The sequence below is a fragment of the Chenopodium quinoa genome, unplaced genomic scaffold (assembly GCF_001683475.1).
Source record: "Chenopodium quinoa cultivar QQ74 unplaced genomic scaffold, ASM168347v1, whole genome shotgun sequence".
NCBI classification, from domain to species: domain Eukaryota; kingdom Viridiplantae; phylum Streptophyta; class Magnoliopsida; order Caryophyllales; family Amaranthaceae; genus Chenopodium; species Chenopodium quinoa.
The window spans coordinates 1849737-1873776 of record NW_018743669.1 but is presented as its reverse complement, the minus strand read 5'-3'; the positions used below and the strand labels follow the sequence as shown (position 1 = coordinate 1873776).

The window sequence follows — 24040 nt, the reverse complement described above, 5'->3', positions numbered from 1 at the left end:
GTGATACCAAAACTTGGAAGGACCATTTTAACTAAGATACAAGAATTTAATTTATTAATCGATTTGTCTAACGGGTACCCATTGGGCCGTAGAAAAATATGATATATTAAAATAAATATTTTTTCAACTTTATTGTCAGATTAAGTGAATAACTCAATATAAAAAAGAGAGTAAATATGAGAATGGTAAACACTATACTTTGATGAGGTTGAGCTTGATACGATGTGTTAGTGGACGAACTCAATCAAAAGCTTAAGCTGATGGTTGATGCCAAGAAATATGTTTTATAATCTATCACTCCCCATCACATGAAAGGCCCTTTGGACTTGAAATGTGGATGCAACACAGGCCCACCCATACCTGGTGCGAATTAATTCCACTTTGAAAGAGGGGCGGATTAGATTCGAACCTGTGACCTTTGTGTCACGCTGGCTCAGATACCATGTTAGAGAACCATCTCAACCAAAAGCTTAAAGTAATGGTTGAGGCCCAGGAATATGTTTTATACTCTATCACGATGCTTTGAAGGTTAGTTATCACATAAATTTAGCGCGACCAAGAAGGAGATGCACCTGAGTTCAAGGAGGTGTGTGTTTAGTGTTAGAGTTGCTTTTAGTTCTTTTAAATGTAGTAATGAGAGACGAGGAGGTAATGTGGTTGCTCATTGTGTTACTTGGTGGAGACTACCTTTGATTCAGAACATATTTGTATCAACGTTTTGCTAATAAATCCCGCTTGTGGTCTAAAATAAGAATCTTTTAAGTCTTTAGATGCACCCATATTAGAAAACTCCTTAATTTTAATTGAATGATTACCAAGATTTTTTAAAGAAGAATATTGAGATTACACTAGTTAATTTATGTGCACGATCATGAGGAATAATGCATTAGTAAGTTTATGTAACATAGTGCAAAAGTCATTTCCACTACATCAATGACAATAATGCAAAGTCATATCTCATATGCATCAAACAAATAATGCATGGTGTCACTAAACAACCGAAGGGAGTGACTACTATTCTACTAAAGTAAGCTTTTATGTTCAATGAAAAGGAAATACAGAGTTTTTTTCATAAAACAAATGGAAATTTAAGTCACAACAAATGGAGTTTAAGTAATACGAAGTACTAAAGAGTAATATAATACGAAGTATATACTTGTAAAAAAAAAAAACGTAGTATTATATATATAACACTATTACCAAATTATTTTACTAAAAAAGGAAGCTGCACCATCAGTTATTTGGCTGTTATAAATCAATACAACTCTTTCAACACTATAACTTGAGTTATAAGAGTTATAACTATCAACTACGAGTAACATACTAATATCTATTGTCATCAGAGGTCATATAATAAAATATTTATCAATGTATGGGCTTACTTAATTCTAAGTACTTCGTTAAGGACAAAACAAGCATGAAACAACACTACTCGTATAATCATTTACTTATAAATAATTAAATATCTTATTATCCAAAAACAAACTGACGTGTTACAAGGACAAGACTTGGAACTTTGTAAGCATTGTGACCCTTGACTTAAGTATCAAACACAGCTTTGGAATAGAATATACGAAGAATAATAAAACAATGTAAAATATGTCACATCTCAACCATTAAATTGAATAGTGAATGTTGGTCATTTAGTTTCTGATTATCTTGATATTGTTTCTTGTAATGAATCAACTTTATTTCCTACGTCGTATTTGTTATGTTTCTGAAGCATAAGATTTCTCCTCGTCAATATTACCTCCTAATATCCTCTTTTCCTTATCATGTCCGAGAAAAAAAAAAAAAACATAAAACTTTTCAAATTCAACAATACGTTAATAAATATAGTCTGAAATACTTATATTACATAATTATTGTTTTTGGAATCATGCATGTATGATAGTGATAGAAATTAGTTAATGACTAATGATTCTATAGCAATATTTTTCTCCGCAGGTTGATCGTGGTGATGAGATGAGGTAGTGAGTGGTGAAAGAGAAAGGGTGAGAGAGAGTAGTAATAAAAGCATAAACAAATATTGTCAGCTCGATTCTAAGTAAATAGCTCAACCAAAATAAATTTGTTAGTTTGATTACTTCGTTGTTTCAAAGTATAAAAACCGTAACAGGAAACTAGGAAAGAGCCAAGTATACAAAGATAAATTAAACTACATAAATTCTCATAAACAAGTCAAGTCAATGACAATATACGAAGTATTATCAACTAACTACAACTCAAAGAGCTGGGGTGAGAGTGAAGGAAGACTCAAGTGGTTAGAGCTTCCCGAAATGATCTTGGAATCCCGCCCTTGTGGCTCTCTAAACACCAAAAAAAGAGCTGGGATAAAAAAGAAAAATGTGCAGACATACTAGAACTATAGAAAATGGGAAGCTTGTAAAACAGAACACTACAGTCTACAGTAACACGAAGGCTGGATAGATTACTAGATTAGAGGGCCGTTTGTTAGACCCATCAAAAAATTTATACCCCAATTCTTCTTCAAAGAAAGTGCCAGGGGTTCAAACAAATAAAAGGATACCTCACATTAGCTAACATACATAAGTTGACGATCTCTTCTTTAAGATTTACACACCCCTTGAACACCAAAAGTTCGGCCCTAGATTTGCTGATATCGGCAAGTACAAGCGGTTATAACAGGAGATTTATCTTACTGTCCTGAAAAATCACCTACCAATGAAGCCGAAAAAGTGAAGGATAACAGCCAGAAGAAGCATGCATACGGCTATAATCATTCCCGGTCTTCCCAGTAGCCAGTTCTTTGTCTTTTTCGCACCTTCTACTCCTCTTTGAATTCTATCAGCCCAACGCATCTAAAAAAAGATTGAAGGGAGAAATGTCAATAGAGAAAAAATCAGGCAGTGACATCAGATTGAATTTGAGCATGAAACATGATAAGTACTATGGTAGAAAATAATTATGAGAGTTAAAAACAGTTATAAACCAGGAAATGAAAAGGTTGAGCAAAATAAGTTCCTCAATCCAAATTCTAAACTATAGACTGAGATTCTTCCTAGAATGAAAGCAGGCAGGGTGACTAATTGAGTTAGATATTCAGGTAAAATTATGCTTCCATTTGTTAATAAGTAAATGAGACTACGAGCGAGATTCTACAGCTAGATAGATCAGCCAACTATTCTTTCCAAATAATTGAATTGGTAGCAAAAATTTCAAATTTAAGCAACAAAATCTTGGTGTGCAGTTTGAAGTTGATAACATGACCTCTATGAGATAATGTATACTTTGGCGAGTGGTTTAGAGTAGATTAAGGCAGAGTCCATAGAAACAGAAAGTACCATTTTATCTAGGTCTTCAGGTGACAATGACGACATGGCTTCTTGAGCTTTTGCAGCATCTTCTTTGGAAAGCTTGAGTCCAAATTGCTCACTCATGCTGGCCATCATATCGGGGCTCATATTTTTCATCATCGACGAGAACATCTGATAGGTGCCAAACAAAACGGAATTCATCAGCAATATTAAGGCATAGCACATCTCAAATTTTTAATCAGATGCACTTTTAAATTCAATAGACAGAATTAGCAGCTAGCTCACTTGTCGCATGGCGGGATCTTTCATTTGATTTCTCATCTGTTCTTGCATATCACTCATAGATGTAGGCATACTTGATTGGGAAGTACTTCCAAAATTAGTATACGAGCCAGATATACTGTTCCTCTCACCAATACTATTATTTCTATCAACAGGTACATCCCGATTTGCAGTGAACTTTGAGCCAGACTCCGAACTCGATCTGCCACTTGACGAACCTGATGAGCTGGGAACTGAGTCCTGCTTCAAAGAAGAAGCCATCTCAAACATCCTTTGAATTTCCTCCGGTGACATTTTACCCATCATATCACTTGCTGTTTTCAGCATTTCGGGTGACAAATTTGGAGGAACTGAGCCCGGTCCAAAGTTACCATTAAAGGGTGAATTATCACCCTTAAACGAGGAGGCCATTTTCATCATATTTTGGAGTTCCTCTGGAGACATTCGGCCAATCATATTTGATGCTGTCTTCAGCATGTCAGCAGGAACCTCTCCATTGTTTCCCATATTCATTCTGGCTAGAACCTCAGGATCAGTTTCGGAAATGAAATTCTGGAAGGATCTGCAGACAGGCAAGAGAAAATAGACCAACCAATTTATTATCTGTCACATAAGAAGTCCTTAACCGGTCCTTTCACATTCAAGCAGCACAGTAGCAGGACATTGAAAATTATAACTTCAAATTTTATAATTTCTCCATCAGAGACTGCGATTAGAAATCATTAAGAAATGCAAGAGCATAATTGTTTGAAATTCAATTCAGGTCATGACCAAGGAAAAGTGTCATATGCCAACAATAGATATGCAATTCTAAATCAGCCTAGCATTGTGAATTCTACATTATGTTGCTTCAACAACTAAAAAATATCTATAAATAATACTAAAACAAACCTTTCATTTGATTTTGCTTATTTTAACGTACTTCGTATATACACGTAGTACTAACATTGAGTTATATCCTTTTAACAATAATCATTATGAGTAATATATTATGTACGTATATAAATTTGCCCTCAGAAAAAAAAAATTATGTAAATAAATTTTTACAATCTTTATTATGAATACTATAGTACTTACACGAGTTGAACTATGGTTTTCTACAACTACTTTATCCAAATACTTTTGTGCATAGCACGAGTACTAACAGAGAAAAGAGGTGTTCAATAATTCACCTGGTTAAGTGGGAGTTCTGCCCCCCCACCCCACCCCACCCCCCAACCCCCCCCCCCCACCCCCAAATCACACACACACACAGAAAAATTTATAAAACTTGCCTGATTGTGTCGGGATCATCTTTCATTGCCTGCAAACATTCTGATTCTGTCGTTGGTCTCTTACTAACAGTTTCTGATTGATATTTAGAATGCCCAATGCTTTCCTCAGGGTGAGTAACTGAACAATCTTGAGACGCTCTCTTATCATTTGAAACTAACACAGCCTCAACTTCTTCAGTAATTTCTTCAATTACCAATCCTGTAAGACCCATCAATATAAATGATTCAACTTAAAAAGGCTGAATGACACTAAAAGCAGCATATTTTGTAACACTAACTAGTCATGAAATATTATACCTGTAGAAGTTCGTGTGACACCTTCTTTTCCTAGACTTTCATTGACCTCCCTGTAAAACAGGAGAAAAACCTCATTTCAGACATGCTTCTTGCTCAATGATTGAAAATTTGCATGATAACAGAAAACCTAACAAAACTGCTATAAATTTTCTAGATCTTGACACAGTTTGCACTGACAAACATAATCAACAAATAATGTGTTGTCAAAATCGACGTCATAATTAAAAAAACCTGATTTACCTTAAAACTTCAGCAATCGTGTCATCACCAGGGGTAACTTCAAGTGCCCTAGTCAGGTCAGAGGCAGCAACCTAGAAAAAATATATATATACAAAAGTTTACATATATGGAGTACATTGAAGCCCTTATACAACAACTCATGGCTACATAAGATACATACACGCAAAAAAAAAAAAAAAAAAAAAAAAAAAAAAAAAAAAAAAAAAAAAGAAGCAAAAATAACAACAATAATAAAAAATTACCTCTAATTGACCTAATTCTTTGTATGCTTGACCCCTACGGTACAAGGCCTTGACATTCTTTTCATCATAGGCCAAAACCTGAAAGAAAAAGAGCAAACTTCAATCATCTCTCTATCCTACCCTAGCTATAAAAATGGAGAGAGGAACTCAGTGCACATAGCTGGTAATATCCTTCCTACATTGCAAAATTGAGTAATATGGGGTCTGGTCATTAGAACGATAACATCCTATGGCCTAATAATGATTTGAAAAATACCTCACTGCCTTCTTTGATGCAGTCATTAAATTGTCTAGTTTTCAAATAACATGACATCAGATTGAGTGAGCATGCTAACTGCAATGCTCTACTTCTGGCAACTGGAGCCCCTTGTAGGTTGTTCTTTGCCTGCAGATAAAGATGCCAGCTGATGAGATTTTCACTAACAAAAATCTATCTAAACAATAAAGAATACAAATAAAACACTCACCCGCAAGTATTTCTGTGCTGCATCATGATATTTTCCCTGTTTGTGAAGGTCATTTCCCTGGAAAGATTGTAAATGTTATAAGCACAAGCAAACTAGGTAGTACAATAATTTCTTTTCTTTTTTTTTTTGAAAAAAAAAACTAATTTGATAAAGTATATAATTAATGAACAAGAAAATTCAATTTACAGTAAAGCTCCAAGTATTGATTTATGAGTATAATATGACATGATTGGTCATTTATATGAAATTTTTTATGCTAGAAGAAGATTGTAAATGACGTATTAGACAGACCCGGCAAGTGAGTTGTTTTAGCTTGCGCCTATTACATAGACAAGGATGCAAGTTTGTATGAAAAGTATTTATATTAAGCAAGGCAAGGTATTCATGGAGTAGTATGCAGGTTCAACTAACAGAGCAGCCGAAGCATGTAATGGTTACCTCTATTTTTACTAGGTGCTAAATCAAGATCTTAACTTGCAAACTAATAACGTCATATTACATGAGTACGGACTATGCCACAATCTCCAACTAGCTTACACTGGCCATGCAAAAATACTTTTTTAAGATCAATCTCAATACATGTCCATATTAACAACATGCAAGACATTGTTGATTTGTTGGCATCGACTTACCTGTTTTTTAAGTAATTCAGCTGCATTTAACTCGTAGGCTAATTGAGCATCAGCACGTGCACGCATTGATGCAATTTCTTCCGGGGATGAATTAGCCATCTTCTCACCAATCTGAGCCATTTCTTCAGGACGTACATTCTTCATTTGCTCTGCAGCCATCTTTAGGTCCTCAGGCCTCATATTCTTCATACCCTCCGAAGCCATCTTAAGCAACTCCGGATTAGACATCATCTACAACACCACAAACACACATCCGATATCACTAAATCAGCACCACACAATGATCTAAATAAGACATGCACTTGATTTTATAGCATAGATTACATCCAACTTGGAATCACCTCCCAACACTAGTCGTCAATCACATAATCCTATAGAAAGTCGAAAACCAGTAACAATTCGAAACCTTTTTTCTCCTATTATTACAAACAACTAGCCGTCAATCACCAAAATTCCTTTTCACTTGATTTAAAGGATCAATACGAATAAAGGATCCTCAGTTCCACATTAGTACAATACGAATAAAGGATCAATTGCGAAAGATAGAATCTCAACTAGTATCAAGTTCATTAACAAATTCTCAATCAATATAACACCCTAAATTAAACCCCCAAATTGAACTTTGAGCCAAAAAACAATAATTGAGGAATTAACGACACTGCTAATTTCAAGTGGAAGCAAAAATTACATCTGCTAATTTCAAATTGAAGCAAAAATTACATCTCAAGAACAAAACAAAAAACGAATTCCATGATCATCTAAAAATTAAAATTCAAAAAAACATTATCAAGAACAATCAACAAAATCTACAATAAAAAAGAAAGAAAAATAAAATTAAATCAAAGGAGAACCTGCTGTTGGATCTTAGCCATCTCAGCAGGAGACATGCGACTCATCTGTTCTTGCGCAATCCGAAACAACTCAGGATCCATCATACCGTTAAACATCTCGCAAAATCCTTCGATTAGTTAGGGTTTTTATAAATCAATAAGTTACAATTGAGATCAAATCGAAGCAGAAATTCGTAGAATCTAGGGATTGATTAATTGCGATGGATGCAAAATTGAAGAGAGAGAATTAAACAGTTGGGGGAATTTGGTGATAATTGTGAAGGTAAATGGAAGAAAGAGGTGAAGAATTAAAATTTATAATTTTAATTTAGTTGGAAATAAATAAGGTGGGTCGCCAAGACGCCAACCACACTTGAATCAAATAGGACTAGGACTCTTACACGGTCACAAGGAAGAGAATCGGAGAAAGTACAATTCACAAGTGTACCCTTGTTCTAAACTTCTAATATCTGTTGTCCCGGATTAATAGTCACGTGAGTAACTAAGTACCACATGACTTGTATACTTCGTAACATAAATGTACTCTTATTGTCAATAAACTCCTAAAAAAGGAGAGTGAAACTCGTTGAAGATTTTTATGGCTTCATTTAATACTCCATAATCAAACGTTCCATATTAAATAATAGAAGTTGCAACTTTCTTTTTTTTTGTTCATGGGTTCGTTTATTGTTGAAAACTTGAAACGTTACAAAGTACTTCAAAAAGTACTATGTAGTACCTTCAATTTCTTGATGGCTTTCATTAAATAATTAACGTAACGAAAAAGAAAAAAACAATCTTATAAATAGGTTGATGTTGACAAACTATTTTTCTCATGCACACGAAAGTAGAAGGAAAAAAAAGTGTTAATCACATGGAGCATTGCATACTCGTTATTTAACAATAAGTTCTCTATAATCTGCATTCTAATCATAATTAGTAATTTGGGCTTATAAAGCAACGTCTCAAACTTCAATGTCTTCGTCTAATGCTGCAAGCTTCAATTTCATCCAAGCTTGTCTCAAGCTTCAATTTCATCCAAGCTTGTCTCAAGCTTCAATGTCTGGATGAAATGTGACGCTCGTAGTATTAGACGATGACAATGAAGCTTGAGACATTGCTCTATTAGCCCAAAAACCACATATTATGATTAGGATGAAGATTATATTGAACTTGATTGTTGAAGAACGAGTGTGCAATGCTCCTTGTAATCGACACTTGTATTATAATTAGCCTCAAATTTCAATTAACTTCAATTTTTAAAAATTCAAATTATTGACGCAAAACTTAACTTAAGTTGGTGTAATTCTAATCATTAAAAAAAAAAAAACAGCATGCACTATTTTCATTCTCAATTTCATTTATTACGTACTCGTACATTGCACGAACCGGGGAAAAACCGAGTTTATGACTAAAGTAGTAGCCGTGGGCACCAAGGATTAGGGATTGCCATGGTCGAAACATTGATTTAAATCTGTGCCGTGACATTTTGTAGTTGTTCTTTCTATTATTGCAAAACCCCCAAAACCTTTCCGATTTCAACTGACCCACCATTTCTTTACTTCCGGCAACAAAATTTTTGTCTCTTCTAAATCCCCAATTCATCAAATTGTTCATCGGAAAAAATGGAATTAGGGTTTGCTCAAGAACAAGTGAGGAACATCTGCATCCTTGCACATGTCGATCATGGCAAAACTACACTTGCTGATCATCTAATTGCGTCTTCTGCTGGAGGAGTTTTGCATCCTAAACAAGCAGGTAAGATGAAATTCATGGATTATTTAGATGAAGAACAACGTAGAGCAATTACCATGAAAAGTTCTTCAATTGCTCTTAAATACAATAACCATTCTATTAATTTGATTGATTCTCCTGGTCATATGGATTTTTGTAGTGAAGTTTCAACCGCCGCTCGATTGAGTGATGGTGCGTTAGTTTTGGTTGATGCTGTTGAAGGTGTTCATATTCAAACTCATGCTGTTTTAAGGCAAGCTTGGGTTGAGAAGCTAACACCTTGTTTGGTTTTGAATAAGATTGATAGGTTGATTTGTGAATTGAAGTTAACTCCAATGGAAGCTTATAATAGGTTATTGACTATAGTTCATGAAGTAAATAGTATTGTGAGTGCATATAAATCAGAGAAATATTTGTCAGATGTAGATTCTATACTTACTGGCTCATCTAGTGAAATGGGTGTTGATGAAATTCATGAGTTGATTGAGGATGATGAAGAGGAAATGTTTCAACCTCAAAAGGGTAATGTGGCTTTTGTTTGTGCTTTGGATGGATGGGGGTTTACTGTAGGAGAGTTTGCCGAGTTTTATGCTGAACAGTTTAAGTTAAAAACGGCGGCGATGAAGAAGGCTCTATGGGGTCCTTGGTATTGTCACCCTAAAACAGGGAAGATAGTGGGGAGGAAAGGGTTGGGTGAAGGGAGTACAGCTCAACCTATGTTTGTTCAATGTGTACTGAAACCGTTGTGGCAGTTTTATCAAGGGGTTCTTGAGCCTGATGGTGATAAGGGGATAATTGAGAAGGTGATGAAGAGGTTTAAGTTAGTAGTGCCAGACCGTGAAAAGAATAATAAGGATCCTAAGATTGTTCTTCAAGCTATTATGAGTCGTTGGCTTCCGCTCTCAGAGGCCATATTGTCCATGGTTATAAGATGTATGCCGGATCCAGTTGCTGCACAGGCATACCGAGTCTCTCGTTTGCTTCCAAAGAGAGAAGTTGTGGATGAGGTAGCTAAATCTGAGGTGTTTTCAGAGGCTGAATATGTGAGGAAGTGTGTTGAAACTTGTGCTGCTAGTTCTGAAGCACCTACTATTGCTTTTGTTGCTAAGATGTTTGCTGTTCCTATGAAGATGATTCCTCATAAGGGTCCAGATGGGGACATTTTGAATGATTTTACTGATGAAAATGGGAACAATACAGAGTCAGATGAATGTTTTCTTGCATTTGCTAGAATTTTTAGTGGAACCCTTACTGCTGGGCAGAAAATCTATGTTCTTTCAGCTTTGTATGATCCATTGAAAGGAGAAGCAACACAGAAGCATTTGCAGGAAGCAGAATTGCAATCGTTGTATCTGATGATGGGTCAGGGCCTTACACCTGTTGCATCTGCCACGGCTGGGAATGTGGTAGCTATACGAGGACTGGGGCATCATATCTTAAAAAGTGCGACACTTTCATCGACGAAGAACTGTTGGCCTTTCTCAAGCTTGATGTTTCAGGTTTCACCTATGCTTAAAGTTGCCATTGAGCCCTCTGATCCAGCAGATATGGGTGCACTCATGAAGGGCTTGAGGCTCCTGAATCGTGCTGATCCATTTGTGGAAGTTTCAGTCTCGTCTAGGGGAGAACACGTGCTTGCTGCTGCTGGAGAGGTGCATCTTGAGAGATGTATTAAGGATTTGAAGGAAAGATTTGCTAAGGTGAGCCTGGAAGTGTCTCCACCACTTGTCTCCTACAAAGAGACTATTGAGGGTGAAGGGCCTAATCCATTAGATAATCTTAAAATCTTGTCTGGAAACACAGATTATGTTGAAAAGACAACATCTAACGGAAGATGCACTGTTAGAGTGCAAGTCATGAAGCTTCCAAATGCTCTGACGAAGCTGCTTAATGAAAATTCTGACACACTTGGGGAAATCATAAGTGGTAAACTTGGTCAGACTTATAAGAAGTTGGAGTCACAGATAGGCTCTGTTGCTGAAGATGATGAGCCTCTCGAAGCATTTAGGAAACGCATAAGGGATGCTGTGGAGAACGATATTGTTTCTGCTATTCCGGAAAACGAAACTGATAAGATTCAAAAGTGTAAAGTTTTGTGGGATCAACTTCTTGAGAGGATCTGGGCTCTGGGTCCTGGGCAGGTTGGCCCTAATTTGCTTATTACCCCAGATTCTATAGGAAAAAGTACTGAAGATGCCATAGTTGTGCCTGGATTCTCCCATGTGTCTGAAAAACTAGGTTTTGTAGATGATACTAGAAATTCTGATAGTGCCGTGGAGGCAAATTCTGCACTTTATGCTGAAGCTGCTAGTCTGGCAAGTAGTGTGGTGTCTGGCTTTCAAATTGCAACTTCAGCTGGTCCTTTGTGTGATGAGCCTATGTGGGGTTTGGCATTTCTTGTTGAGGCTTACATTTCATCAGCATCTATTCAATCAAGTGATCCTGAAAATTCTCAACAACTAATGGAACAATATGGAATGTTTACTGGTCAGGTGATGACTGCAGTAAAAGAGGCTTGCAGAGCTGCTGTACTTCAGAGAAAACCTCGTCTTGTTGAAGCTATGTACTTTTGTGAACTAAACACCCCAGTTGATTATCTGGGTTCCATGTATGGTGTGCTTGCTCGTAGGAGAGCCCGAGTAGTGAAGGAAGAAATGCAAGAAAGTTCCCCTTTGTTCACTGTGCATGCTTATTTGCCAGTTGCTGAAAGCTTTGGGTTTGCTGATGAGCTTAGGAAATGGACTTCTGGGTCATCAAGTGCACTTCTTGTTCTTAGTCACTGGGAACAGCTTATGGAGGATCCTTTTTTTGTTCCTAAGACAGAGGAAGAGATTGAAGAGTTTGGAGATGGTTCTAGTGTTGTTCAGAATACAGCCAGAAAGCTCATTGATGCTGTGAGGCGGAGGAAAGGACTACCTGTAGAGGAAAAAGTAGTTCAGCATGCAACCAAGCAGAGGACCCTCGCTCGGAAGGTGTAGAATTTTCTGCTTTAGTAATGTCATCATTTTTGGAAGAGGAAAAATTGTATTTTGTCTTTTTAACTACTTCATTGTACGGAGTGATGATCTATTCCCTCATTTTGTTGAATACGAGTTCAATTTTTTGTTACAAGAGCTAATATTTGAATGTTTTGAGGCCAGAGGTCTATATGTAAGTTTTCAATGTGAATGAGAAAATGTGTCTTGTGAATTGTGACAGTTTCATTTATCTTGTTCAATAATGCAAATTGAAGATCATCCGTGCAAGTAGTAGACATGGTAATAAATACATTGATAATTAATTAAACTTGCCAAGTAATGAAACATTGGTATGTGAATTGTAAAGCATGAATTATTAATTATGCGATTTGAGTGATGAATTAATCACTGAATTCGTCATTTACTTTTTGAATTGTGAGTTTCAGTACAACATGAATCTTGGACTTTTAACATAGTACATACAGCGAGCATGGTAAAGCAAAATTTAAGCTGCTTCAAAATGGGAACTGGCTGACAAAACCACTTGACAGTCTGCTGGCTTTTCGGCTAAGAGTATTGTGTTAGCTTCTAGAATTGATTTCTGAACATCTTCAAGTTCTTGTCGCATTCTTTCAGACGGAAGGCCTGTTATGTGTTGCTCTCTGTACAAGAGTTGGGTTGCTCTCTTAACCGCAACTTCTCTTTCGCTCTCAAATATAGCTAATTTTAATGACAACATGTACATATCTTCTTCAAGTATCATCAGCTCTTCTTCTCTGAAATGCTCTTCGAAGATACACTGCTGATATTCAACTATCATGTCATCAATCTCAGGCTTCCCATTCTCTTTCATCTCCAAAAGCATCTCCTTTTCATTAGTGACATTTTGAAGGGCAAGTTCCCTTTCCTGCACCAATTTTGTAGTCTTTTGCATCTCTACATTTTTAACTTGGATTTCACTATCCAGCTTTTGGCCCTTCCTGTTCAAATCATCAACCTGCTTCTTGATGACACCAAGTTTTTCCTGGGTTTGCTTAATCTTGCTGTGCAATTTGGTTTTTTCTTCCTCAGATTTGAGCAAATCAGTTGCCTTGCTGCAGATCAGAGCTGGAGCTTCGGTTCTCTCAATGTTATCAATGGCAAGGAGAACTCTTTGACTTTCTTGTTTTTGGTTTTCCTCCTCAAGTTTAGATTTGAGGCGCCACAAGTTGTTCCTCAGTTCCACTTCAGTTTCTTGGATCTCTCTTCTTTTTGCATTGATTTCATTGCTTTGAACCTGAAGACGGACTAGATTTTCCTTTTGTTGGCCCAAGGATGACATTGAGTCATGCATTCTTGCCTTTGCTCTATCTTCTCTTTGTTCGAAGTAAGCAATAGATGAAGATATATTTGATATAGAAACTTTAAGTGCTGCAAGCTTTCTAAATACAAGGGCACTTCTATCCTGCGTCTCTGATGAGAGAGGTTTCAGGGATCCAATCTCCTGTTGCTTGAACTGCAAGAGAACCTTTAACGCATCAATCTCCCTCGAGACTGCGTCAACTAGAAGTACTGCTTTCTCAATGGTTTCAAATTCACTGACAGCGTGGACCGAATTTGAAAGCCTTTCTCGGGCCTTCTCCAGCTCCTTCTTTACAAGGACAAGTTCCTCCTCTGTTAATGTCTCGGAATAAGTTCTGAAGTGCACCCTCCTAGTATCTAAATCATCCTGAGAATCACCAGGACATTGGATTTTCAAGACATTACTCTCATTAGTCTCATACTGGCCCTGAACACATGTTCCAAAAGAATTTTCCTCCAGGATAGGACGCTGTTCATGAATATTCTGGATTTCATCCAACCCCGCATCCATCTGAATTTCAGTTATAAGTGGAGCGGGTGGACACTGGCCACATGTATTCTGCACATTCCATTTAGACGTGTCAGCTTCCTCTAAGACCACTGTGTCAGCAGACAGAATTTGCTGGTCTTTCATGCCACTGCTGCTTTCAGCAAAACATTCAGAAGACCCCGCATATTTTCCTCCATCAACCTCGACAAGCTTTTCTGGGAACTCGAATTCTCCTCTCTCTGCAGTATTGTTGTGCACAGCAGATGAAAGCAATCTTTTAATATCATCTCTTTCTTGCATTGCTTTCTCATACAGACTCATAAGTTTCTCATTTTCATCATGCATTTCCGCAAGTTGATGCTCTAAATCCTCCAGCCTTTTTATTTCGGCGTCTTTTATCTGAGAAATAGCACCAGATCCAGTATTTTGGCCTTCATCGGCATCACCTTGAGCATCTAAATTATTGACTTCATTGGTCTCTGCAGCTGCCCTTTCATACAAATCTATCAACTTACTATTGTCCTCGAGTAAAACCTTGATCTTAGCTCGTAATTCATCATTCTCCTTAGCCAGTATGATTGCCATTTCATGTGCTTCAGCTTCTCTTTGACTTGCTGCTGCAATGACATCAACCATGGCTTTGAGCTCCTGCTGGTCATTGCTGTTCATGTCATTCGTTGTAGTCGAAGTAGCATCAACTTGCATTTGGTGGCTTTCTTCTTTTGTGTTTAGGGAGGATCTAACTTCATGTAACTCTGCCTCCAAATCCTTGATGTGCCTGCAAGATGTGAAATTTTGGTCAGCCTGTCATGTGACAAAAACATAATTGAATTCTGCAAAATGCACTCGTCAGAATTCTGGAATCCCACAAATATCATATGAAGTATCATTATTTAATCACTGCATCTTTGTCTGTGGAGACCTCAACAATGAAAGAACTGAAGTCAACAAATAACAAACTAACTTAATACTTTGTATTCTTCCAAATACCAGTCACCTTTGGCAGAAAGAAAGGGGCTGTTTCCATTCCATTTCTAAGTTATGGCAATTATTAGAAGGTATTGATGAATACAAAGACTAGAAATAGACCCGGTCTACAATAACTTATTGTAGACCCAACCATCTTGTATACCACACGAATGTGATTATATCATACGAGATGTGATTATATTACTTGCAAAGTGATTATATCATTTTGAAACTATTATGTAAATGTATAACTCAAAAGGTGAATTTATCATTATAAAAAGTACTATCAAATAGTAAATTACATCATTCAAAACATGATTTTTAAATTTTATCATCCTAAAGATAATTATATTATCTCATTAAATGGTTTAATATGAGATTATATAATTCAAAATATGATCACAAATAGATAATTATATCATCTAAAAAAGTGATTATATCATCCAGAATGTGATTATATTATTTGAAAGTGTCAAATTTTGGGTCTACAATAATTTACTGTAGACCGGGTCCATACAAGACCAATTGATTAATGAATTTAATCTTCAGTCATGTAATATCAATAAGACCAAAGAAGTTTATAGACAGTAACCTTTCCAATTTTTCCTTCGCCTCCACAAAGGAGTTGAGTTTCTTACGAAGAGAATCTATTTCTGCTTGGTTTTGAATAGCCTATGAAAAAAAGAAGTTGACCATCAGCCAATGAAGAAGCAAAAAGCTTTTAGAGCAATGAAGTCAGAAAAATCAGGAATCAAACTACAGTAAAAAATGATATAAAAGGCACTCCAGTGACCTGCACTCGCAGAAATTCATTTTCCTCTTTGATTGATGATTGCCAAGGTGATGCAGATTCCTGAATCAATAGACCAGCAACAGGGTGAGGTTTATAAAATTAGTTTGAATTCAGATCATCAATTGTATATACATTTTAAGTCTTTTTTCCATTTGTTTATGAAAATACCCAAAACCTCTATTACAAGGTTATATCCCATCATGTTATTGCTGAAGACTACTGTTAAGAAGAAATTGAACATTGTAGATGCAAAATACTAATAAAAAGTGGAGATAAAGCAAACATTCAGTTACATAATAGGGGATTATGATTATAGCTTCTAAAGGTTCTCGACTATCCAAAAGTTATTTATTTTGTTGGGAAAAATATTACTTCCACAAGGAATTAGCAGACCAAGATTTTGTCACTCAAATTTGATTTTGAATGTATTACTGTTAGCAACAGACTTTGGTAGGTGTTACACAAACATTACCAATAATACGGAGTATATATGTTTACATCCCTAATATTTGCTCCCTAAGATTTTATATGCAGATATACAGTCAGCACTCAGCAGCTACATATACTAGTATATCTTTTTTTATCAATCTCTTCAGATATCACTATGCCAATTGGACATTACTCCAAATTTTGAACATGAGGTGATTTAAAACTCATATTAGTAATAGTTAAAGATTGCCTAATGGAACAGATCACATGAATATGACATCCTACCTTGTTAGAGTTGAGCTGGTCCAAATCGCTTGGACTGTCTGTCAGCAAACAAGGACTCCTTTTCTGCTAATGCATGTCACACTTTGTAAGTCGCACATGAAGTAAACTCTTTTTTTTTTTTTTTTTTTTTTTTTGACAAGCACGTGAAGTAAACTTAACATGATGAAAAAACTAAATAAAAATCATATAAGGCACCTGAGCATTGGATGGTTCTGATTCATGCATAAGCTTCCAATCAAGTGCTTCAAGTAACTGCACATTGTTTAAAAAATTGTAGTCAAGCCTGCTAGTCATTTTCAAGAAGCATAGAGAATGAAAAGAGAGTGATCAATTAATTAAAGACCTTGTTCTGCAAGGTATTAATCTGTTCGACCATTCTTTCTCTTTCACCTTCCTCACAGAAAGACTGTAATCTGTCGAGCAACGCACATATTAGCTGTCAGCCTAAAGTGTATGTAGTGATTCTTTGAAACATATAATAAGGATTGCAATTATCTCTGTTGTGACATAATACTCTTCTGTGGTTACCCACAATACGCATAAGGTTTAGTCTCTGCAAAATTCATTGTAGAAGTCTGGGGAAAGGGTCGTTAAAAGTTCAAGAGCTTGACGACAATATGACTCAACAGACATCACAAGCACATGATGGCTGGAAGGACATACCTTCTAATTTCTTCTTTCAAACGCAGATTTTCCATCGCAAATCTTGTCACCTCCTGATTCTTATTAACTTGAGCATGCAAGACCTCGATCTCTTTCAAGTGTTCCTCTTTTTCCTTTAACAAGTGGGTCTCTGCAGAGATCTTACCAGAGGCAACAGCTTCTAATCTTTTAATCCCTGCTTCTCTGAACCTGAGCCTCATTTTCAGGCCTTGTATTTCATCTTGTCTTTGTTTTGCCTAATCAGCATATAATATCAGATCAAAGTTCATTTGTAATTACCAACATCATGAGGTATGGAAATATGGAATTGACAAGTTAAATCACACTTTCTTGAAAACATAGAAGTTATCATATTAAAAGTTTTATGCTGATGTTTAAAGCAGTTGGATTTAGCACAGTAGCTAATCACTAAAGATTATTTGCACATAATTGTAACTGGGGCACTGAGAGTGACAAGAAATCAATTCAACCGATTGACAGGCAACTGAGACAGCATGGATAGCATGCTACTATGCCAGCACAATATTACACAATAAATAATGTTCATATTTCACAAACTTGAAAGTCTCTAATGGACATAATTGGATAGCATGCCAGCACAGTATTACACTACTGAGAGGGGCTGAATAGATGAATATTGAATATATTAATAAGCAACAATGTATAAAGCACAAATAAAAATAGCCTAGTTTTTTCAACATCAAGGAACAATTGAATGGCAATATAGCATATATGGTTCTTTTGCTACATACCAGCTGCATAGCTGCCTGGTTTTCAGCAGTGAGTGCTTGCAATGCCATGTCTTTATCATTTTCCCTCCTAAATGCCCCAACAAGAGCAACCTCAATTTCTTTCTTCTGAAGAATAACATCGAACTTGGTAAGAGGAAACTTGATGCAAAAATGTGCAGTGTATAGCATATTGAAGCAACAAAAGCACAAACCTGGGACAGTCTTTTATTAGAGGTCAGGGGAGTTACAGAACCATTAAGACCTTCCCACTTAAAAGCCCCAGGTGATCCTAGAAAACCCAATGTCATGGCATCATTATCCTGATTTCCAGCTCCTCCATTTTGTAAACTACGCAGATGTGACACTTCTTTCTGCACCATGATAAATCAGATGAGTACAGACAAAGTTCATACAATGTAACTTCTTTATGATATCCAACACTAATCCAACAACAGCTTAACAATATTCTTCTGAAAAATATTTTAAACATGAAGACAGAAATTATACTAGCATACACAAAATAAAAAGATTAGAACAAATTCAAGTGAGAATTGAGATTGTTTGGCAACAAGACTTTTGCATTTTTGCACAACCTATAAAATATGTGTCTGTTCACATAATCTTATGCTTCTCTCAGAAGAAATTCTCTATTGTATTAGTTCTTGGGAAGATATAAAATAGATGTACCTTCAATTGCTGAATTTGCATTCTCATGGCAAGGACATCACCAGAAGCATCTTCGTTTACAATGGCCTGATAGATTGAACAAATTGATATTATATTATAATTAATGAACATGAAGCTTACCAGTTAATAATTTTTAGAGAATGTTACTTAAAGGCAAATATCTAAAGAAAACCAACTTAGCCAAACACAAAGTAGAATCAGACTTCCTGACAACATACATTGTTCTTTATAAATTTAGCACGCTGAGCGAACTTCAGGGTGCCAAGAGTCTCCAGTGAGCAGCTGCAAGAAGAAGAAAAGTTATATCAAGGAATACAGTTTAAAACAGAAAAATCTACCTTCTATATTTGGAATTCGAGATAAAGAAAAACAGGAAATAATCTGTATCTGCTTAAGCAAAATTATAAACTCCGCCTTCACCTCAAAATAGAGGAGAAAAATACGAGATTGCTAAATAAACACTACCATGTGTAGGAGCTAGAAACTGAACATTTTTCCTGGTTCAGATTCCCAATACATTATAGATGAAAGTGATGGTTAAAAAGAAAAGGGATGCAGTAAGCACTAACCAGCTGGATGGACTTATATTAGCAATTATAGTGGTTTTCGCATTCCCTCCAAGTGAGTCCTGAATTCCAAAGGACAGCTCAAGTCAGACTTGCAAATAGGATTCCTCGGCAGCTTAAGGAGCAAAAAAAAAGTGTTACAAAATACCTGAAGTAAAAAGGTTAATTTTGAATCTCGATATGGCACGTGATGAGATTTTCCATTGGATATGCTCACGAGGTTCATTATCACGAGTCTGAAGCATTATAAAAAGTAAGGACAATCAAGAGATAAATACTTTACTGTGAGCTACTGCTGTATAGTTTAATTGAAAGAAGGAAAAACAGACCCTAAAGTTGACAGTGACTTATTGATATTTGTGGCTTCTTTAAGGCGATCACCTTCTGCACCAGAACTCTTTTGCCTGTAATGATCAAATTGGTGAGGCTACGGCTTGAAATAGATAGCAGTACAACACTCAACAAGAAGATTAGATTCTAGAACAATAATTTCTCTCTTTCTATTTTCTTTCTTTTGTATTACTCTAGTACTAGCAACGAGTAGCAATTATGATTTTACCTTTCAGAGCCAGCTAAATCTACAAGATTAAGTCGAGCAAAGCGATGATGTGTTACACCTTGCGATTCCCACTGCAGTTTCACCACCATTCGTTAAGCACTTAAATTTAAATTTTGAAATTTCTGTACTATAAAAGATCTGTTTTTTTTTTACACATCCTACATTTAGAGGGAAAATACTTACAGTACTCTCAATAACACAGGTGAATACACTGTGAGAACGACTACTTGCACGATTCATGTTAGTGGCAGCCACCTTTCTGTTTGCAGCACCCTGACAACCATTAACATTCCTGCATTAGGCACTTGTATATAGAATTCATAAGAAACAGGCACCAATTAAGATTGTCATAATTACCAGTCAAAAGTTCATATAGTAGTTTTGAAGATGAAATGTGGAATCATCACATAATTTTACTAGTTGATACGTATTATTCCTAGTCATCCTAGAGACTCCTAGTTAATTTGCAACCTTGTCACAAAATATTTGTAAAGTTTATTATTGTAACTCATTAAGGAGGCCCCCCTAGTAAAAAGGCATATTTTAAGAGGTCAAAAATCATGTCAAGGGTTGAGAATACTTGAGATTGGTTCCTTAAGTTTTAGACTATTGCAAAGAACGAAAGATTATCTCTCACCAATGCAAACTTAATTATGCTTGTACAGTCTAATCAAGGTCTTCTGTAGGTTGAGTATGTGTTTCGTTATGTAGATCAATACCTGAAGAAGCTGTTGCATAACATCTCGAGCACTTGTGACCTCTAACTCAGTTAGGTTTTCAACATGAATGCCTTTCTTCATGTCTTCTCTAATCTGAAAAATGAGGAGTATAAGCTTTGAAAGGAAGCTACTGGACAATAAAATATGACAATTTATACTTTAATAATCATCAACCCAGAGACTCGATCCAGCAATCCTACTGATAAAAACAAGCTTATGACCTCACTGCTACAATGATCATTATGGCTCTATACACACACACACACACACACAAATATATATACATATATATATATATATATATATATATATATATATATATATATATAAAAGAAGAAGAAGAAGATTTCATAGCTTGCAATTCACATGATCCTTACCTGTAAATTCGTTGAGGAAGGGTTTAAAAGATCAAGGATTAGTTCGTTGTAGATCTCCAAGAATGAGCATTTACAAGTAAAACGGTACTTTTCTTCTCTCCGAGCCTCTTTTTCCTGTGATATTACAATTTTATTGTTTATGCATTCATCACATTCCAAAGAAACAAGATCACAAATGAAATTTGAAGTAGTATATACTATAATCAGGTTTCATGTTCTTGCTAATCTAGCAACTACATAGACTGATGTCACTGATCTATATAAAGAGTGAAGCAAGCATATATAAGCATCTAGTTGTACATTAACCCTATGTCTGAGAAAGAATTAAACAGCAATGTTTTTTTAATTGTTGCAAGTAATCTATAATTTAAAACAGATACACATAACTTTTGACTTTATCTAATTCAAAATCAGTACTAAATTTTCATAGCCATTGCAACTCAAACAGAAAAATCTATAATGGAAGAAATTAAGTAATAAATACTCAAACCACAATTTGCTCACAACATCTTTTTCAGAAGAAAATACCTTTTGGATCCTAGAAAAGAGATGCTCAAACACTCTAGGTGTCATTCCACAATCAACACTATGTCGTCGAGTACCACCTTCAATATCTCCCAACATTGTGTGTGTTTTCCCACTTCCAGTCTGCCAATAGGACATACAAAGTTACACAGCCTTAAAAAAAAATAAGTAGAGCAGAACACAAATAACTCTGTTTCCCAGAAGACAAAACTACATAGAAGTGCACTTTCCTTTATTTATGGCCTTCATAAATAAAAGGCCTTAGCATAAAGAAAACAAAATAATCCTTTCAAACTCTAATAGTGGTAGCCTAATGAAATGCATATTTTCATATTCTATTGGACAGCAAAGTAATAAAACATCCATAGAGCTAGACCACAAGATCGAACTAAAGTCACAAACCTATTATATGCATAAATCAAAGCACAAGTTGTATACTTGTATGTAAATACAATAGGCATAGACAGGCATAATGGCTTACTTGTCCATAAGCAAACATGCAGCTATTGTACCCTGCCACACAGTTTTCAACCATAGGCACTCCAGCCACTTTAAAAAGCTTTTCCTGATCAATCACATGAACGGAATTCATCAGCAATCATACGCTTGTACAGATAGGGTCAGTAAACATGATCAGATGATGATAGAATAATAACAATATTATACAATATGAAAGAGGAATAAGACCTGCGTAACATTTTCATCAGCAACAACATCGAAAGTGAATCGTGATTCAGGATGTCCGGTCCATGTAATACTTTGAGAGCTTTCTTGCCTAACACACCTATTTTGGCCTTGCAATGATATCTCAGAATTGTTGAGAGGGCGAAGTCTAATAATAACCTGCTCATTGAAGTTGTAACATCAACAATTAAATGTTAGTCTATCTTAGGAAAGACGGCACACTTTGCATAAAACTCAATCATCATTTGCAATAACAAAAATAAACCTAACTAGACCACTACTATGTAGATGGGCAAGCAAGGGTCGGATCCCAAGAGACTATGGTTCAACTAATTAAATAGACTCAAGCAATTACTAAGCAAGTAACCAATTCAAATAAGTGAGAATCAATAACTAAAGAACTAATTAAAACGATTAAATCAGAACAATATGACAAATCAATGCTAAAAACATCCAAGATCAAGCTTCACCACGAATACAATTAATGCAATAGTCGTTCTACCCCTAACACATAATTCAATTGATTTAAGAGGAAAAGTAATCCATGAATAATACCAAAGGTCTCTCTCGAGTTATCAATGGCTTCTCTAATCACAATCAAGCCTACTTCCGTGGAATCATGTAAATTAGAGACCTTAAGCACATTACTCTGACTTCCTAATCATCCATTCAACTACTCCCGTGATGAACTTCAAACCCTTAATTGATTTATTCAAATCCGTCAAAACCCAACTCCCGTTGTGATTAAAACAAAGGATTAATAACAATACCAATTATCTCTAATCTAGTATTGGCATAAGCATAATCAATTAAGCATATCAATTACAATTATTATCAGAGAATTTAAAGAATTAAATCATGCATTAATCATATTCGGGTTCCGCTAGATCTTGGAATAAAGAAACTACTTAGTTATTATTTTCTAGCTTTTAAACATTCATTAGAACCCTAATATTCTCTCTAGATCTAGATTAATTTGCACAAATTATACTCAACTAAATTTGATAAGTAATAAAGTATCAAGTAAGTAACAATGACTATATCATTTCATCGATTCACTTTATTTTTCCAATTAATTGAGCTCACTTGCACCATTAATTCAAAGTTCAAACCCTAATTCGATCATATTTACTCGCATTGTTTCCACAAATTCACAACTTCAACTAGAAATAAAAAACCCTAGATTTTCGAAAAACACAACAAAAAAAAACAAAACTAAAAATCAAATGGAATAATATGATTTGAAATCAAACCTGAACATTGTGATCTTTCCAGAAAGAAGGATCTTCGGGCAAATCAAAGCTTCGAACTACTAACGCATTGTTAGCAGAATCACGAAATTCTTCTCTATCATTGAAATTTCGATCAGTTGAAGACTGCAACAAGTTATCGCGAGACATTGATTTGGCGATGCTCGGAGTAGCCCGAGCTGACTCGGGCGGGTCATGGAACCCAGGCCGAGTCTTCACTGAACTCGGTGTTTCGGAGAAGAAGGGAATCTTGAACATCAGTAATGGCGTAATTAGGGTTTCTGAGTGAGGAGAGAGAGTGGAAATTTGTGGAACAAAGCAAAAATGGCTGACAATTTTTAATGAAAAGGAATGGAGGATCTGAATCTAACGGTCAAATAGAGGGGTTTCGTTTTTGAAATTTTTGAATTGGGGGCTGTGGAGCGGAGCCAATTTGAAAGTTATTTCCATGACTATTTTGCCCTCGGTCTTTTTTTATTCGAAAGTTATTCCCAAATATATTGCATCAATGACTCAATGTTGCCTAGACTAAAGAATGGCTCAAGGCTGTGCTTCGTGCCAACCACGAATGTCTTGTGGTACACTTGATCCAACCCACTAGCTACTTGTCGTGTCGTAGTTTTTGAAAATACATCATAAGTATGTATTTACCGAGTCGTGTTGTTTGAATTTCACTTATTTTATCATGTTAGGTTGTGGCTTGTCATGGTTTTTCAACAAAAATGTAACCTGAGCCGAC

The 24040-nt window shown here is 35.8% G+C and overlaps 3 protein-coding genes across 5 annotated transcripts; 1 reads left to right on the top strand and 2 right to left on the bottom strand.

Moving 5' to 3' along the window:
* Window positions 1-2141: 2141 nt before the first annotated feature.
* Window positions 2142-7920, bottom strand: LOC110683541 (outer envelope protein 61-like). Its single transcript, XM_021859940.1, has 11 exons — window positions 7564-7920; window positions 6713-6943; window positions 6081-6137; window positions 5870-5998; window positions 5614-5691; window positions 5372-5442; window positions 5132-5181; window positions 4835-5033; window positions 3564-4122; window positions 3306-3449; window positions 2142-2822 (listed from the first exon to the last, which is right to left on the bottom strand). The coding sequence occupies exons 1-11, from the start codon at window positions 7657-7659 to the stop codon at window positions 2676-2678; spliced, it is 1761 nt and encodes a 586-aa protein (XP_021715632.1). The 5' UTR covers window positions 7660-7920; the 3' UTR covers window positions 2142-2675.
* Window positions 7921-8673: 753 nt separating this feature from the next.
* LOC110683540 (ribosome assembly protein 1-like) lies at window positions 8674-12479 on the top strand. Of its 2 annotated transcripts, XM_021859939.1 has the most exons (2): window positions 9210-9300; window positions 9437-12479. In XM_021859939.1, the coding sequence occupies exon 2, from the start codon at window positions 9612-9614 to the stop codon at window positions 12252-12254; it is 2643 nt and encodes an 880-aa protein (XP_021715631.1). In that variant the 5' UTR covers window positions 9210-9300; window positions 9437-9611; the 3' UTR covers window positions 12255-12479. The 2 variants fall into 2 exon arrangements, with proteins under 2 accessions (XP_021715630.1, XP_021715631.1); XM_021859938.1 differs by having other exon boundaries at window positions 8674-12479.
* Window positions 12480-12562: 83 nt separating this feature from the next.
* Window positions 12563-23861, bottom strand: LOC110683539 (kinesin-like protein KIN-12E). 2 transcript variants are annotated; one of them, XM_021859936.1, is made up of 22 exons: window positions 23305-23861; window positions 22055-22210; window positions 21849-21932; window positions 21371-21490; window positions 20843-20956; window positions 20466-20558; window positions 19930-20019; window positions 19747-19817; window positions 19517-19591; window positions 19336-19423; window positions 19191-19249; window positions 18840-18903; window positions 18622-18687; window positions 18147-18305; window positions 17956-18060; window positions 17204-17439; window positions 16884-16953; window positions 16736-16792; window positions 16541-16606; window positions 15827-15886; window positions 15626-15705; window positions 12563-14842 (listed from the first exon to the last, which is right to left on the bottom strand). In XM_021859936.1, the coding sequence occupies exons 1-22, from the start codon at window positions 23557-23559 to the stop codon at window positions 12739-12741; spliced, it is 4272 nt and encodes a 1423-aa protein (XP_021715628.1). In that variant the 5' UTR covers window positions 23560-23861; the 3' UTR covers window positions 12563-12738. The 2 variants fall into 2 exon arrangements, with proteins under 2 accessions (XP_021715628.1, XP_021715629.1); XM_021859937.1 differs by having other exon boundaries at window positions 16541-16603; window positions 23305-23860.
* Between the last annotated feature and the right edge of the window lie 179 nt (window positions 23862-24040).

Bases quoted from the DNA above. Each gene is read 5' to 3' on its own strand.
- LOC110683539 (XM_021859936.1), bottom strand. From the start codon at position 23,559: ATGTTCAAGATTCCCTTCTTCTCCGAAACACCGAGTTCAGTGAAGACT. The intron at 20,957-21,370 runs GTATTTTCTTCT...GTAATATCACAG, and splicing joins TCTTTTCTAGGATCCAAAAG to GAAAAAGAGGCTCGGAGAGA. The intron at 18,306-18,621 runs GTACATCTATTT...ATCATGGTGCAG, and splicing joins TGCAAATTCAGCAATTGAAG to AAAGAAGTGTCACATCTGCG.
- LOC110683541 (XM_021859940.1), bottom strand. From the start codon at position 7,659: ATGTTTAACGGTATGATGGATCCTGAGTTGTTTCGGATTGCGCAAGAA. The intron at 5,692-5,869 runs GTATTTTTCAAA...TTTTTCTTTCAG, and splicing joins GCATCAAAGAAGGCAGTGAG to GTTTTGGCCTATGATGAAAA. The intron at 5,182-5,371 runs GTAAATCAGGTT...CCTGTTTTACAG, and splicing joins ACGATTGCTGAAGTTTTAAG to GGAGGTCAATGAAAGTCTAG.
- LOC110683540 (XM_021859938.1), top strand. From the start codon at position 9,168: ATGGAATTAGGGTTTGCTCAAGAACAAGTGAGGAACATCTGCATCCTT.